Source organism: Hyperolius riggenbachi, chromosome 1, assembly GCF_040937935.1.
Source record: "Hyperolius riggenbachi isolate aHypRig1 chromosome 1, aHypRig1.pri, whole genome shotgun sequence".
Lineage (NCBI taxonomy): Eukaryota > Metazoa > Chordata > Amphibia > Anura > Hyperoliidae > Hyperolius > Hyperolius riggenbachi.
Window position 1 is genome coordinate 280,486,510 of NC_090646.1, and position 13,595 is coordinate 280,500,104.

Below are 13,595 nucleotides of genomic sequence, written 5' to 3' on the forward strand. Positions count from 1 at the left end.
TTTTGCAAAGATGAATGGGCAAGGATTTCAGTCTCTAGATGTGCAAATCTGGTAGAGACATACCCTAAAAGACTGGCTGCTGTAATTGCAGCAAAAGGTGGTTCTACAAAGTATTGACTCAGGGGGCTGAATAATTATGCACACCTCACTTTGCAGTTATTATTATTTTTTAAATAATGGAATCCTGTATGATTTTCGTTCCACTTCTTACGTGTACACCACTTTGTATTGGTCTTTCACATGGAATTCCAATAAAATTGATTCATGTTTGTGGCAGTAATATGACAAAATGTGGAAAACTTCAAGGGGGCCGAATACTTTTGCAAACCACTGTATTTACAAATTACAAGTTCCCAAAGTACAGTTTATCTGCTCTTAAAGCTGTCATTGTATTTTATTCATAGCTGTTATAATTATAAATTAAAATCTTCTATCGAGCTCTTCTGAACTGTGTGCATGCTTGAAGCAGAGAGACCTCGTTTTCAGCACAGCTATGAATGTAACTGAGGAATGTAAAGAAAAGACAATGTTATCTTCTCTTCAGATGAAGATTATAAGCTGAAGGGGCTTTCTATGGCACGACAAAGTGCAGTGTTTAACTGTCTGAATGCTCTTCTGCTAAAAAAATTTTTTTGTGGTAGTTGGTTTAAAGCTGCAAATATTTTTTTGAACTGCTGAGTTTCAAACCACTTCAACATTGTTTTCCATATTTATTGCACTATACCGTACAATTCTTAATTGGCCTATGGATGGATTTATTGAATGATTTTTTGTACTTGCTGTACTTTTTTGCACGTTTTGGAAAATTAAAGATAAAGCTCATCTTCAGTACTGGTTTCCTGATATTTTTCTACCTATGCACATCCTTGTATTTAATTATGATCTTGCTTGGTGAAGTGGAATGCCATTAAGGATTTATGCTTAACCACCTTACAACTGCCTAACGCCAATTGGCAGTCACAAGGTGGCTCCCCCAGGACCGCGTAACGCCGATTGGCGTGAAGTCCTGTGGGAGTATTTTGCAGGGGATCGCGAGTGCGGATGTGTGTGCAAGCATCCCCGCTGAATGATGGAGCAGAGCTCTGACATCAGCCTGCTAGCCCGCGATCACGGCTAGTAGGCTGCTAGAAATTGCGAAAAAAATTCTAACGGTTGCACAGCGCTGCGATCTACAGCAACGCTCTGTCACTGAGCTGTCCCCAGCAGAGTTGGGGACATCAGAGCTGATGCCTATGAGAGACGATCATGCTGATTGGTTCTCCGGGGGGAGGGAGGGTAGGAATTTTAAAAAAAAGTAATTTTTATTTTTAAAAAAAAGTTTAAGTTATTATTAATAATAAAAGGTTGCAGCAGCAATCAGATGCCACCAACAGAAAGCTTTTTTGTTTTGCTCCATGCCTTTCAAGAATGTTCTCCTTTCTCTGCATCAGATGTTTTTTATGGTGAAGGATGTGTTTTTTTCTTTTTATATATTAACATCATTTTTTTTAACTAATATATCAACTTTGCCAGGTGCATGTTTTGGGGCTGTCATAAAGATAGCAGCCTCCATATTTGTATCATTTTAGGTTGCCTTTAACCTCCTAGCCGGTTATTCCAAGCTGAGCTCGGGGTAACACGCGCAGGAGGATTGCTCTGGCCCTGCTGGGCCGATTTTCGCAATTTTTTTTCCTACACGCAGCTAGCACTTTGCTAGCTGCGTGTGGTACGCGATCGCCGCCACTAAACGCAGATTCGCCGTGCCGAGCCGCCCCCCCAGACCCCTGCGCAGCCAGGCCTGGCCAGGCAGCGCTGAGGGGTAGATCGGGATTCCCTCTGACGTCCCGACGTCCATGACGTCTGTGACGTCATCCCGCCCTGTCGCCATGGCGACCGGGGAAGCCCAGCAGGAAATCCCGTTCTGAACGGGATTTCCTGCTTACTCTGATCGCCGGAGGCGATCGGAGTGGCTGGGGGGATGCCGCTGCTCAGCGGCTATCATATAGCTAGCGCTAGGCTAGCTACATGATTTTTTAAAAAAAAAGTGCTGTGCTGCCCCCTTGCTGCGAGAATTGGACCGGCAAGGGGGTTATACGCAGTTCCAGAGTTTTTTATCCCAGTCTGCCCCTATAACAGATCAAAGTAATCTGTCATTTCCCCCTCCCCCTCCCAAAAAATAAAGTAAAAAGCTTACACACTGGTTACATTTTCAGCTAAATGGATTGGCAGACTTCTTGGCAGTCTGTGCACTGCCCCAGTCTGCTGAGGATCACCTTCCCCACAAGCTATCCCTAGAGGGAGGATGACCCTTCACAATGCCCTGCACCCCAACCCAGGATCAATTACAGGATAAAATAGTTAATTTGGGCGCACCACCTAAAATGGTATAAATTGGACGTCAGGCGCCCACTGGCAATAGAAAGAAACATCAGTATAACGCGTTACAATATGGTTAGAGTGTGCAAGGGTTAGGCATTTAGGAAGGGGTTATGGTAATTAATTCGACCCTGCTACAAATTGTACTCAGGCTATAAGAGGAAACTATGACTATGGTGGGGAGTACAGTTAGTGACATAAGTTGTGTGTGGTCCGGTATTAGTCATGTAGAGAATCCGAAGACATAAAAACAAAAGTTGTTTAGGTGTACCTTTAATGACTAACTGTGTAGTTTGTGACATGACTATGGACTCTGTAAAGCGCTGCAGAAGATGCCAGTACTGTGTAAATATGTACTGATAATAATAGATTAAGGGGGGTAAAGAGACAAGATTTATGAGTTATTCACTGCAGGTAAAATCTTAGGCTATAAATGATACCAATGCTGTTTTGCTCACTAGATACTATTCTTTTTTTTTGCCCAACCACTGATAATACAAAATGTCACCACTTGGGTTTGGGATTGCTGAAAGAGTTGTCTAAATGTAGAAGTGCAGAGAATTCTGGTGATGATATTTCACATAAGGCATTAATAACAAATAATATAAAGAGTAAAATCCAGTTTCTCAACAGCTATACAGAGCGGAAAAAAAAACAATTTTAGGTGTAGCTCACCTTAAAGTTCACCTTTAATTAACACCTTTAATTAACAGTCATTTTGCCAACACCATTACTGTTAAAATAACCAAAGCAGAATTCTGTGTACTGACAGAATCGGTTGTAGCAAATGCCATGTTTAACTTCTACAGTGACACGATTACTTTAGAAAAGCACTAAAGACATTTTATGGATGAAAAGTTCTTTGCAAAGTCAAGAATGGGGATAGTACACACTTTACACAGGACATTTATCACTATAACTACATTGTAAGTCAGGAAGCATGTTTAAAAATACAGCAAAAGTGACATTTATTTGCTTTTCTAATGAACTACCTGATACATCTGTGTGTTTAAAACTGTATAATGAAAAGGTTCCATGATGGATTCCCTTTTACACAACCTAAAATAACAAGGAATACATATTTCTACGTGTGACTGAGCTGTGAACAATGACTCTCTGAGCTTTAAAAGACCATACAGATCCCTCATTTCAAACAGATCCTTAAATATATAAACACACAAAGGAGTAACAATATTAGTCCTCGAGTTGCTAAGTGATACCACTTGTGAAGCCATGAAACGCAGGCAGTAAAAACAGAGCAGAATCCTTAAAACATATGGTAATCTGAGAGGAGAAGTGAAAATTGCTGCTTTGCTCTGGGAAAAATATTTACCTTAGGATCCACGTTTAGTATTTTCCTGTCCCTCTTATTTTTAAACAGTAATCCTGATGAATTTTCTGCAATCACTTGGTAATTTGGACTTGCATTTGAAGTTGAAACGTGGGTTTCCCAGTTGTAAAAACTGCAAGAAAGAGAAACAGGGAAATCATTTCACCAGCTATACTGTGAAGGCATTCTCTCACACGCTTAGGGGGGAACTCTAGGCTCCTAGGAAATCCCTTTACAGATTTCAACCACTCCCTTGATTAGGTTCATTTTAAAAACTTGCAAATACCAGATTTTTAATATCCTGATGACAAAATCATTCTAGCTCAACTTTGCTATACCAGCTGCAAGGCTACTGACATACTGCCTTCTTTAACACGTTTGTTAGACTCAGCATTACACTTCTCATTATCCCAAGCAGTGACTGCCACCTGTTAAAAGACCAATATAGTGAACATGTGTACATTTTAAAATATATGTGAATTAGTTGTACAGTTATCCTATAGTAAACTATGTTCCTTTAAAAAATGTGATGGATCTGACATATGTTGGACTAATCCATCTCCTCACAGGGGATACTTAACCACCCTGGCGTTCTATTAAGATCGCCAGGGCGGCTGCGGAAGGGGTTTTTTTAAATAAAAAAAAAACTATTTCATGCAGCCAACTGAAATTTGGCTGCATGAAAGCCCACTAGATGGCGCTCCGGAGGCGTTCTTCTGATCGCCTCCGGCGGCCAAAAGTAACACGGAAGGCCGCAATGAGCGGCCTTCCGTGTTTTGCTTACTTCGTCGCTATGGCGACGAGCGGAGTGATGTCATGGCCGGAACTATTTGTTTCGGCTGCGCAGGGCTCAGGCGGCTGGAGGGGACCCTCTTTCGCCGCTGCTCGCGGCGGATCGCCGCAGAGCGGCAGCGATCAGGCAGCACACGCGGCTGGCAAAGTGCCGGCTGCGTGTGCTGCACTTTATTTGAACAAAATCGGCCCAGCAGGGCCTGAGCGGCACCCTCTGGCGGTACTGGACGAGCTGAGCTCGTCCATACCGCTAAGGTGGTTAAGAATGCCTTTATTTTCAAAAGAGCTCCCTACTCCACAACTGCGCTTTCCAAACCCTAAAAGAAATTTTAAAACACGCACATAGTGCGAAGTATTGTATTAAAAAAACACAATCTGCACCCCGTGCATGCACTCCTGAGGGTAGTGCCTCCACCGTGTATGGGATCTCAACCACTCTCCCAATGTGATTGCACTCACCAAAAGCGCTTCTTGAGTATAAGCATATCATATATAAAGATGTCAGCCGAGGAAAATCTTCATATAAAAACTTTCCAATTTATTGCCACAAGTGATACAGGTTGACAGCGGGTACATACGATCCTACCGCGGATTATAACAGAGTCGCACACCACCACACTGCCTCTCCTGCTTCTTCCTCGTACTCCTGTGACGTCAGCGCCCACACCTCCGACTCCGCCCTACGCGCTTCGTCACGTTACGTGACTCATTCATTCGTCACGTTACGTGACTCAAAAGAGCTCCCTGGATTACAGCAGCACACTCCAACTGCCAGAATAATCTACACAGAAGGAGACTGGCTTTCCAGCACCATTGTAAATTTCCTTTACAGGGTGTGTTTTTGAAAAAAATAAATAAAATGCTGAAAATTCCTAGTGAGGAGATGGGCTGGTCCAGAATTGGCCAGCTCTGTTAAATATTTACTGTTTATTACTTGTAGCAACAGCTACAAAGGAAAAAAAAATAATTTGCAGTCTATTTTAGTCTGGTACAAACATACATCAAATACAGATGCATTCTGAATATTACAATATTTAGTGATAGTTATCCTTTAAGAGGCTGTTAACTGTTTTAAGGTTGATGCCAACTTTTAGTTCTGTTGGTCATCCTGTGAAAAAGGAATTAGTAAATACATTAACTAATTACCATTGTCATTGTAAAATAAAAAGTGAGGTAAATAATTTGGTTCCGCAACTGCAGGAACATACAAGCAATGACAGAGGACTTACAATATCATGATTTACCCTTATACATCTGTGGGTACCAAATGTCTTTTTGTAAATTTGTCTACTCCAGACAAAATGTCACATGTCCTCTTTAAGTCTCATTTTACAATTATTTTGTCTTGTAATTTGTATTATTAAATACATTGGATTCACTGTCTCTGCTTAAAGCAGACCTGAATTCAGCACTTCCTCTCTGCTCTAAAAGATAAGCAACAGCATAATAACCTTGAAAGAAAAACATTTATTTGTTACAGCTGATACAAACCCTCCAATAAATCTGCAGTGATTCTACTTCCTGCTTTTAATGGAAGCAGACATATTGTTAACATCCTGTGCTTTTACATTAGCTTATCTGCCGTGGTAGTCAGCTGACACATCAGAGAGATTAAATTACAGTTGTGATTAAGCACAGATGAGGGGGAATTAGACAAGCTAAACTCTCTAAATACATACAGTGTGCATTTCTCTATGTTTTCCTTCTGTCCAGTGCAAGAGTTCAGGGCCACTTTAAAGGCAGTACTGTAGGGGGGTCGGGGGAAAATGAGTTGAACTTACCTGGGGCTTTAATGGTCCCCCGCAGACTTCCTGTGCCCGCACAGCCACTCACCAATGCTCCGGTCTCGCCTCCAGCTCACTTTTGGAATCTCTGACTTTAAAGTCGGAAAACCACTGCGCCTGCGTGGCTGTGTCCTCGCTCCTGCTGACTTCACCAGGAGTATATTGCGCATGCCCAGTATAGTCTGCGCCCTAGCAGTACACTCCTGGTGACATCAGCGGGAGCGAGGACAAGGCTGCGCAGGCGCAGTGGTTTTCTGACAGTACCATATTTAAAGTCGGAAATTACAGAAGTGAATCGAAGGTGGGGACCGGAGCATCAGTGAGTGGCTGCATGAGCACAGGACGTCAGCGGGGGACCATAAGAAGCCCCGTGTAAGTTCCACTCTTTTTCCCCTTACCACCCTACAGTAGTCATTTAAGCAGCCATGGAAGAATGCACAGTTAATGAAAAGTTTGTATCATCGTAGAAGTAATGTGTCGGCATCATAAACCATAATTGTCTCAGGCTAATCTAAAGAAAATCTCACATCAGAAATAGTCAGAAATTCTAAAAAGCTCACATCATAAATAATCAACTTTCATACTTGTCCTATCATTTTTAGTGACATTTAGGTACAAATACAGTTGTTTACACTAAAGCATAAGACAAACAAGTAGACATCAAAATCAACAAGCCTAGAAAGACTCATTAGACCGCATAGGAGAAAAACACATTATATACATGTTATGTTTGGCCTCTATCAACTAATAATTTCCCTTCTGATAAATTGTATGCTGGCTCATGGACTGTGAAACCTTATCCTATGGAAATATAGACTTTCTCAGGATAATCTTCGTTAACAGTCTTTTTGCAAACTATCAGCAAACTATCACAAAACCCTCCAACCCACCTACAATAAGAGAAATATAAAACAATGTAAGAAAAAAACTAAAAAAAACCTTAAAAGCACAGCTCAAAATGGAATAGAAACCCTGCAGATAAAAATAACATAAGAAGATAGAAATATACATAAAAAGAAGATGCCACAAGATACAAATATACAAAATAAAAAAGAAGGAAAGAAGGATGCAGAACAGAAGAAAGTATACAGCCCAGCAGGGGAAATAAGGACATACATGAAAGTATAATATTACGGGTGGAAAAAAAATAAAGAAGAAAATACATTTATTTTATTATTTTTAATACAATAATATTTTGTTTATACAGTATTTCAACTAAAGTTTTAACTTACTTTTATAAATAGGTAGAAAATCATTTATTTGCATGTAAAGGAGAAGACTTTTGGGAGATGCCCTTATTACTAAAGGGGCTTCCATATTCAATATTATTATTATTATTATTATTGATTTATAAAGCGCCAACTTATTCCGTGGCGCTGTACAAAGTAAGAAACAAACATGGGGTACATAATACAGACAATGGTGTACACTAATATACAAGATACATAATTAGTGACAAAATACAAAAAAATGATACTGCATACAGAATACAAAATACAGAATTGGTAATGACAGTGATAAAAGTAACATGATGAATAAAATGTATAATGATTTCCAAGACACAAAAGGGGGAGAGAGCCCTGCCCTTGCGAGCTTACAATCTAAAGGTAATGGGGGGAAACAAGAGGAGGGGTAGTATACGATAAAATATATAAAGGCAGTGTGTTTTAGGATACCTAGTAGGAGTGCAATTTGGTCTTAGGACAAAGGGAAGTGGCCTAGGGTAGCGCATATGCTTGTCGGAACAAATGAGTTTTTAGAGAGCGTTTAAAAGTAACAAAGGTTGGTGAGTGACGGATGTGTTGTGGGAGGAAATTCCAGAGAAGGGGCGAAGCGCGTGCAAAATCTTGTAAGCGTGAATGTGAGGAGGTGATTCTAGAGGAGGACAACAGAAGATCGTGTGCAGATCTGAGATTACGATTGAGTTTGTATCTGGAAATTAGTGATGATATGTACCGGGGAGAGAGATTGTGGAGAGCTTTGTAGATTAGGGTTAGGAGTTTGAACTGGATCCTCTGGATCCAGTTCAGCTGAGTTCAGTACCGACTGAAGCGGGGACAGTTTGTTAGAAGGTAGTCCACAAAGTAGTACATTGCAGTAGTCCAGACGAGAAATTATAAGAGTATGTATTAACATTTTGGTTGTGTCTTGAGTGAGAAAGGGACGGATGCGAGATATATTTTTGAGTTGGAGATGGCAGGAGCTGGTTATGGAGTTAAGATGAGGAATAAAAGAGAGAGAAGAGTCAAATATTACCCCCAAGCACCGTGCTTTGGGAACTGAAGTTATGGGAGTGTTATTAACATTTATAGTTACTTCAGGCAGAGAGGTGGCCAGAGACGGTGGAAAAATTATTAGTTCCGTTTTACTCATATTAAGTTTTAGGAAGTGAGAGGACATGAAGGAGGATATAGCAGACAAGCAGTCAGGAACACGTTTGAGGAGGGAGTTAAGGTCTGGGTCCGAGAGGTACAGTTGCGTATCGTCTGCATACAGGTGGTATTGAAACCCGAATGAGTTGATTGAGTCACCAAGACCGTGCATGTAGATGGAAAAGAGGAGAGGACCAAGGACAGAGCCTTGAAGAACCCCAACAGACAAAGCATGAGGAGAAGAGATCTGATCTGAGTAGGAGACTGTGAAGGACCTTCCAGAGAGGTAGGAAGATAACCATGTGAGAGCAAGGCCCTTTATTCCTACATTTGAAAGTATTTGTAAGAGTAAGGTGTGGTCAACCGTATCAAATGCTGATGACAGGTCAATAAGGATGAGTATGGAAAATTGACCTTTGGATTTGGCTGTAAGAAGGTCATTTGGTAAGGGCCGATTCTGTGGAGTGGTTGGAGCGAAAACCAGACTGGAACTGATCAAGTAGGGAGTTAGCTGATAAATAATGGCTTAATTCTGCATGTATGTGGCGTTCAATTACTTTGGATGCAAACGGGAGAAGTGAGACTGGGCGGTAGTTGGCGAGTGTGGCAGGATCTAGAGATGGTTTTTTAAGTACTGGTGTCACAACAGCCTTTTTGAGTGGCGACGGAAAGATGCCAGTGGAGACGGACAGGTTAAATAGCGATGTTAGTGCAGACATGAGAAATGAGGATAGGTGCGGAATGAAATGGGAGGGAATAGGATCCAAAGAACAAGTGGTTAGATTAGCTTTGGATATTATAGAGGAGAGAGAATGTTCAGAGAGTGGAGAGAAGGCAGTTAGAGAGCAGTCAATGAGAGGTGTGGAGGTGGGATTTGAGGGCTGCTTGGAGAATTCACTTCTGATTTTGTCAATTTTATCAGTGAAGTATGTTGCAAATTCTTCAGCTGATAAGCAAGATGAAGGAGGAGGAGGAGGGGGATGGAGAACGGAGTTGAAGGTGCTGAACAAGCGTTTTGGATTGTGTACTTGGGCGAATATTAGGGTGGAAAAATGGCCTGTTTTGCCACAGAGAGCGCATTTCTAAAGTTGTTCAAGGCTATTTTATATGTGATGAAGTCCTCATTTGTGTTACTTTTCCTCCAACGCCTTTCCGCTGCTCTAGAGCATCTTTTTAACTGTTTAGTGTCAATATCAAGCCTTGCCTCCACTAGTACAGAGTGGGGATAAGCCCCTGCTTATGCTCACAGGCATATGTATGCACAGAGCTTTCAAACATGAAACCATTGGCACTGCTAGACATACACACATTTATTTGATCAATATGTGGGAGGCCATCATCTGGCCATTGCAATGGTTAGCAATGTGTAGGTAAATGTGCCCAGACTAACAGGCTCAAGCAACAGGGTACATAACGCCCTGAAGATCCACTCAAGCTACTGCCACATCTGCTGCTCACTGGTGTCTTCCTTGTTCTATCCAGCCATCCATTATGGGTGGCATTTAGCTTTATGATCACATATATTTAGCTTATAACTAATATTGCCTTGTTACCCTATTATTTTATAATCAGTTAACACTATGCTTGGCACTCTTGTTTTTATCACTTAGGCCTCAATTCACTAAGCTTTAACAAACACTTTATCAAACGTTTGATAATTTACCTCATGGGTAAAATCTAATTTTGAATTCACTTATGTGTTATAGATTTATTGAACGTTTTATCGATAAAATGTTCGATAAATCTATAACACATTAGTGAATTCAAAATTAGATTTTACCCATGAGGTAAATTATCAAACGTTTGATAAAGTGTTTGATAAAGCTTAGTGAATTGAGGCCTTATTCTTCTACAGTAGGTGTCAAAACAATAACTACTCATATGGATCATCTTACACACTTATTTTAATAGCAAGCTGCTATCAAGCCAGCTAATATACTTGGGCATTCCAATGGAAACTGGTATTGCTATGGTACATGAGTATATTCATATCCCTTGTATCACTGTAAGCCTCTATTTCTCTATGTTACTCACTCCCCAACTCTTCCATAGGAGTAAGTCATTTCTAATGGTCCATGGCTGCATACCTGCTAATCCCCACATCCCATGCACAGTACCAAATTTATGTGCAATTCTTATTATAACTTTGCGCAGATGAACTACTACCCCAAACATAAATACTGTGACTGGCAATGTATCATCACTTTTGCTTAGAGGCAACATTACAGTATACAAGTGTATGTAGTGAGAAAAATGTACAGGTGGCTTTGTTGGTGTATTGGGTCAGGGCCACAGGATAATAAGGCAAAGCAAATGCACTCATTCATGAGTCATATTGTTCCAAGTAACGCAGTACATAAACATTTCAAACATCTGGAATAAGCAATTAACATATATCATCTTCAGAAAGCATGTTCATAATAAACTCTGCAACTTCCCTTCTCAACAATATGTAAAGTGTAGTTTAGAACTCACTAGCACATGATACCACTCCCAAAGCTATTCCAGTGCTCTGGAATTACAGTGTAGCACTCCTCTGTACAAATCATCTGCTGTGTGGACAACTGTTCTCCATGGGCACTGATGTTTAAAAACTCAAGGACCCTTGGCTGAGCACTGGACATTACGAGAGTAAAATATGTACCACCTTAGGAGAATCCAGCAGTAAAATGATTGTCCATGAATTACTGCACCAGGGAGCAATGAATGCAAGAACGCTTGGACAGCTGAAGGAACAGTGTTACAAGGTTAATATGCTTGCACAGTAATAATTTTTCACATAGCTGGTCACATAAAGATAGCATCTTTTTAGTGCAGAGGACTACTTAAGGTAATTTACAAACAGGATTTGAAATAGAAAAGTATTGCTGTGGTACAGGTGTCAAAAACCTGAGCGATTCTTGCCTTTTTCATGATTGCTAACTCAGTAAAGGACCGCCCTTAAAGCGTTGCTATCATATAAATCCGGCATAGCAGGGTCTGAACGATCTACAACATTAATTATAGATTGATGGTGTACCTTGAAATGAATCAGAGCACTCAGTATATGATTTTATATAAAAAATTGTATTTGTTTATCATACAGCATATATACAAAATATGAACAGTTCCAAGTAGTGTTTCCTTCTAACAGTACTCCATCTCATCAAGGCTTTATAGCCAAGCGATCATCCACCTTCTAAGCACATTCAAAAAAGAATATAACAGTTGTGTTATGTAGAATAAGATCAAAAGTAGTCTCGTCTGTATCAATAGCTGTGTATCTAGTAGCTGTGTAAAACTTGTAGTAATCTTCTTAAAGAAATGGCTTAAAAAATAGCTTCTAAAAAAACTTCTTGCTAACATCTTAACAAAACTTGAAGCTGAAAAATTAATAAAGTAAATCACCAGAATATTAAGCATATTACCCCTTCTCTGTCATCTCTTCAGCATCTAGAACCACATGTGGGAAGGTTGCTTCTGCCTCGTGTGTCTTCTCAGGAGATTGGTAGGCTTGTGCAAACTATGAGCTTTCAGCTCCTACTTTTATAGGGATTGGATGCAATATGGCTGCCTAATCTGCACTTTCCCTAATTCCCAGGTTCTGATTGGCTGAAACTTCTGTGCGTCAATGCTTTATTATGTTTTGAATACCAAAATCATAATATTATTATTTATAAATTCTGATTAGGTAATTTCTGACGCAGTTAATTAAAAATGGACGTCACCAGCCATCTTGTCTGCTGGTTGACTTTTTTGCCCCAGACATTGAACTTCCAAACGGTAAAAAATTTCATTCATGATGCATTTATGATAATGTGTCCTTTTGCTAATTAGTTTGGAATGTGTCTGTCCTTTTTCAGACATAAGATTGGTCAGGTTGACACTGTAACACTGTAAAGAGTCTTCAGCAATGTAAGGCTTATTGAAACATACAGGGCTTCTAATATACCTATTTAATTGCTGAAGACTATTTAGTGTTACAGTGTCAACCTGACAAATCTTATGTCTGAAAAAGGACAGACACATTCCAAACTAATTAGCAGAAGGACACATTATCAGAAATGCGTCATGAATGACATTGTTTACTGTTTGGAAGTTTAATGTCTAGGGCAAAAAAGTCAACCAGCAGACAAGATGGCTAGTGACGTCCATTTTTAATTAACTATGTCAGAAATGACCTAATCAGAAGTTATAAACAATAATATTATGATTTTGATATTCAAAACATGATAAAGCATTGACGCACAGAAGTTTCAGCAAATCAGAACCTGGGAATTAGGGAAAGTCCAGATTAGGCAACCATATTGCATCCAATCACTATAAAAGTAGGAGCTGAAAGCTCATAGTTTGCACAAGCCTACCAATCTCCTGAGAAGACACACGAGGCAGAAGCTACCTTCCCACACGTGGTTCTAGATGCTGAAGAGATGACAGAGAAGGGGTAATATGCGTAATATTCTGGTGATGTACTTTATTAATTTTTCAGCTTCAAGTTTTGTTAAGATGTTAGCAAGAAGTTTTTTTAGAAGCTATTTTTTAAGCCATTTCTTTAAGAAGATTACTACAAGTTTTACACAGCTACTAAATACACAGCTATTGATACAGACGAGACTACTTTTGATCTTATTCTACATAACACAACTGTTATATTCTTTTTTGAATGTGCTTAGAAGATGGATGATCGCTTGGCTATAAAGGCCATGATGAGATGGAATACTGTTAGGAGGAAACACTACTTGGAACTGTTCATACTTTGTATATATGCTATATGATAAGCAAATACAATTTTTTATATAAAATCATATACTGAGTGCTCTGATTCATTTCAAGGTACACCGTCAATCTATAATTACTGTTATAGAGGGTTCAGACCCCGCTATGCCGGATTTATATGATAGCAGCGCTTTTAATGAGTTAGCAATCATGAAAAAGGCAAGAATTGCGCAGGTTTTTGACACAGGGTCAGCACAAAGCAAAACG

At 39.9% G+C, this 13,595-nt stretch overlaps 1 protein-coding gene across 1 annotated transcript in view; it reads right to left on the minus strand.

Annotated features, from left to right (window-relative positions):
- CFAP299 (cilia and flagella associated protein 299) overlaps window positions 1-13,595 on the minus strand; it is a 634,310-nt gene that overhangs the window by 15,306 nt on the left and 605,409 nt on the right. Inside the window, exon 5 of the mRNA XM_068271140.1 lies at window positions 3,689-3,818. Coding sequence (XP_068127241.1) covers window positions 3,689-3,818 — 130 coding nt within the window. The remainder of the gene's footprint in view (window positions 1-3,688; window positions 3,819-13,595) is intronic.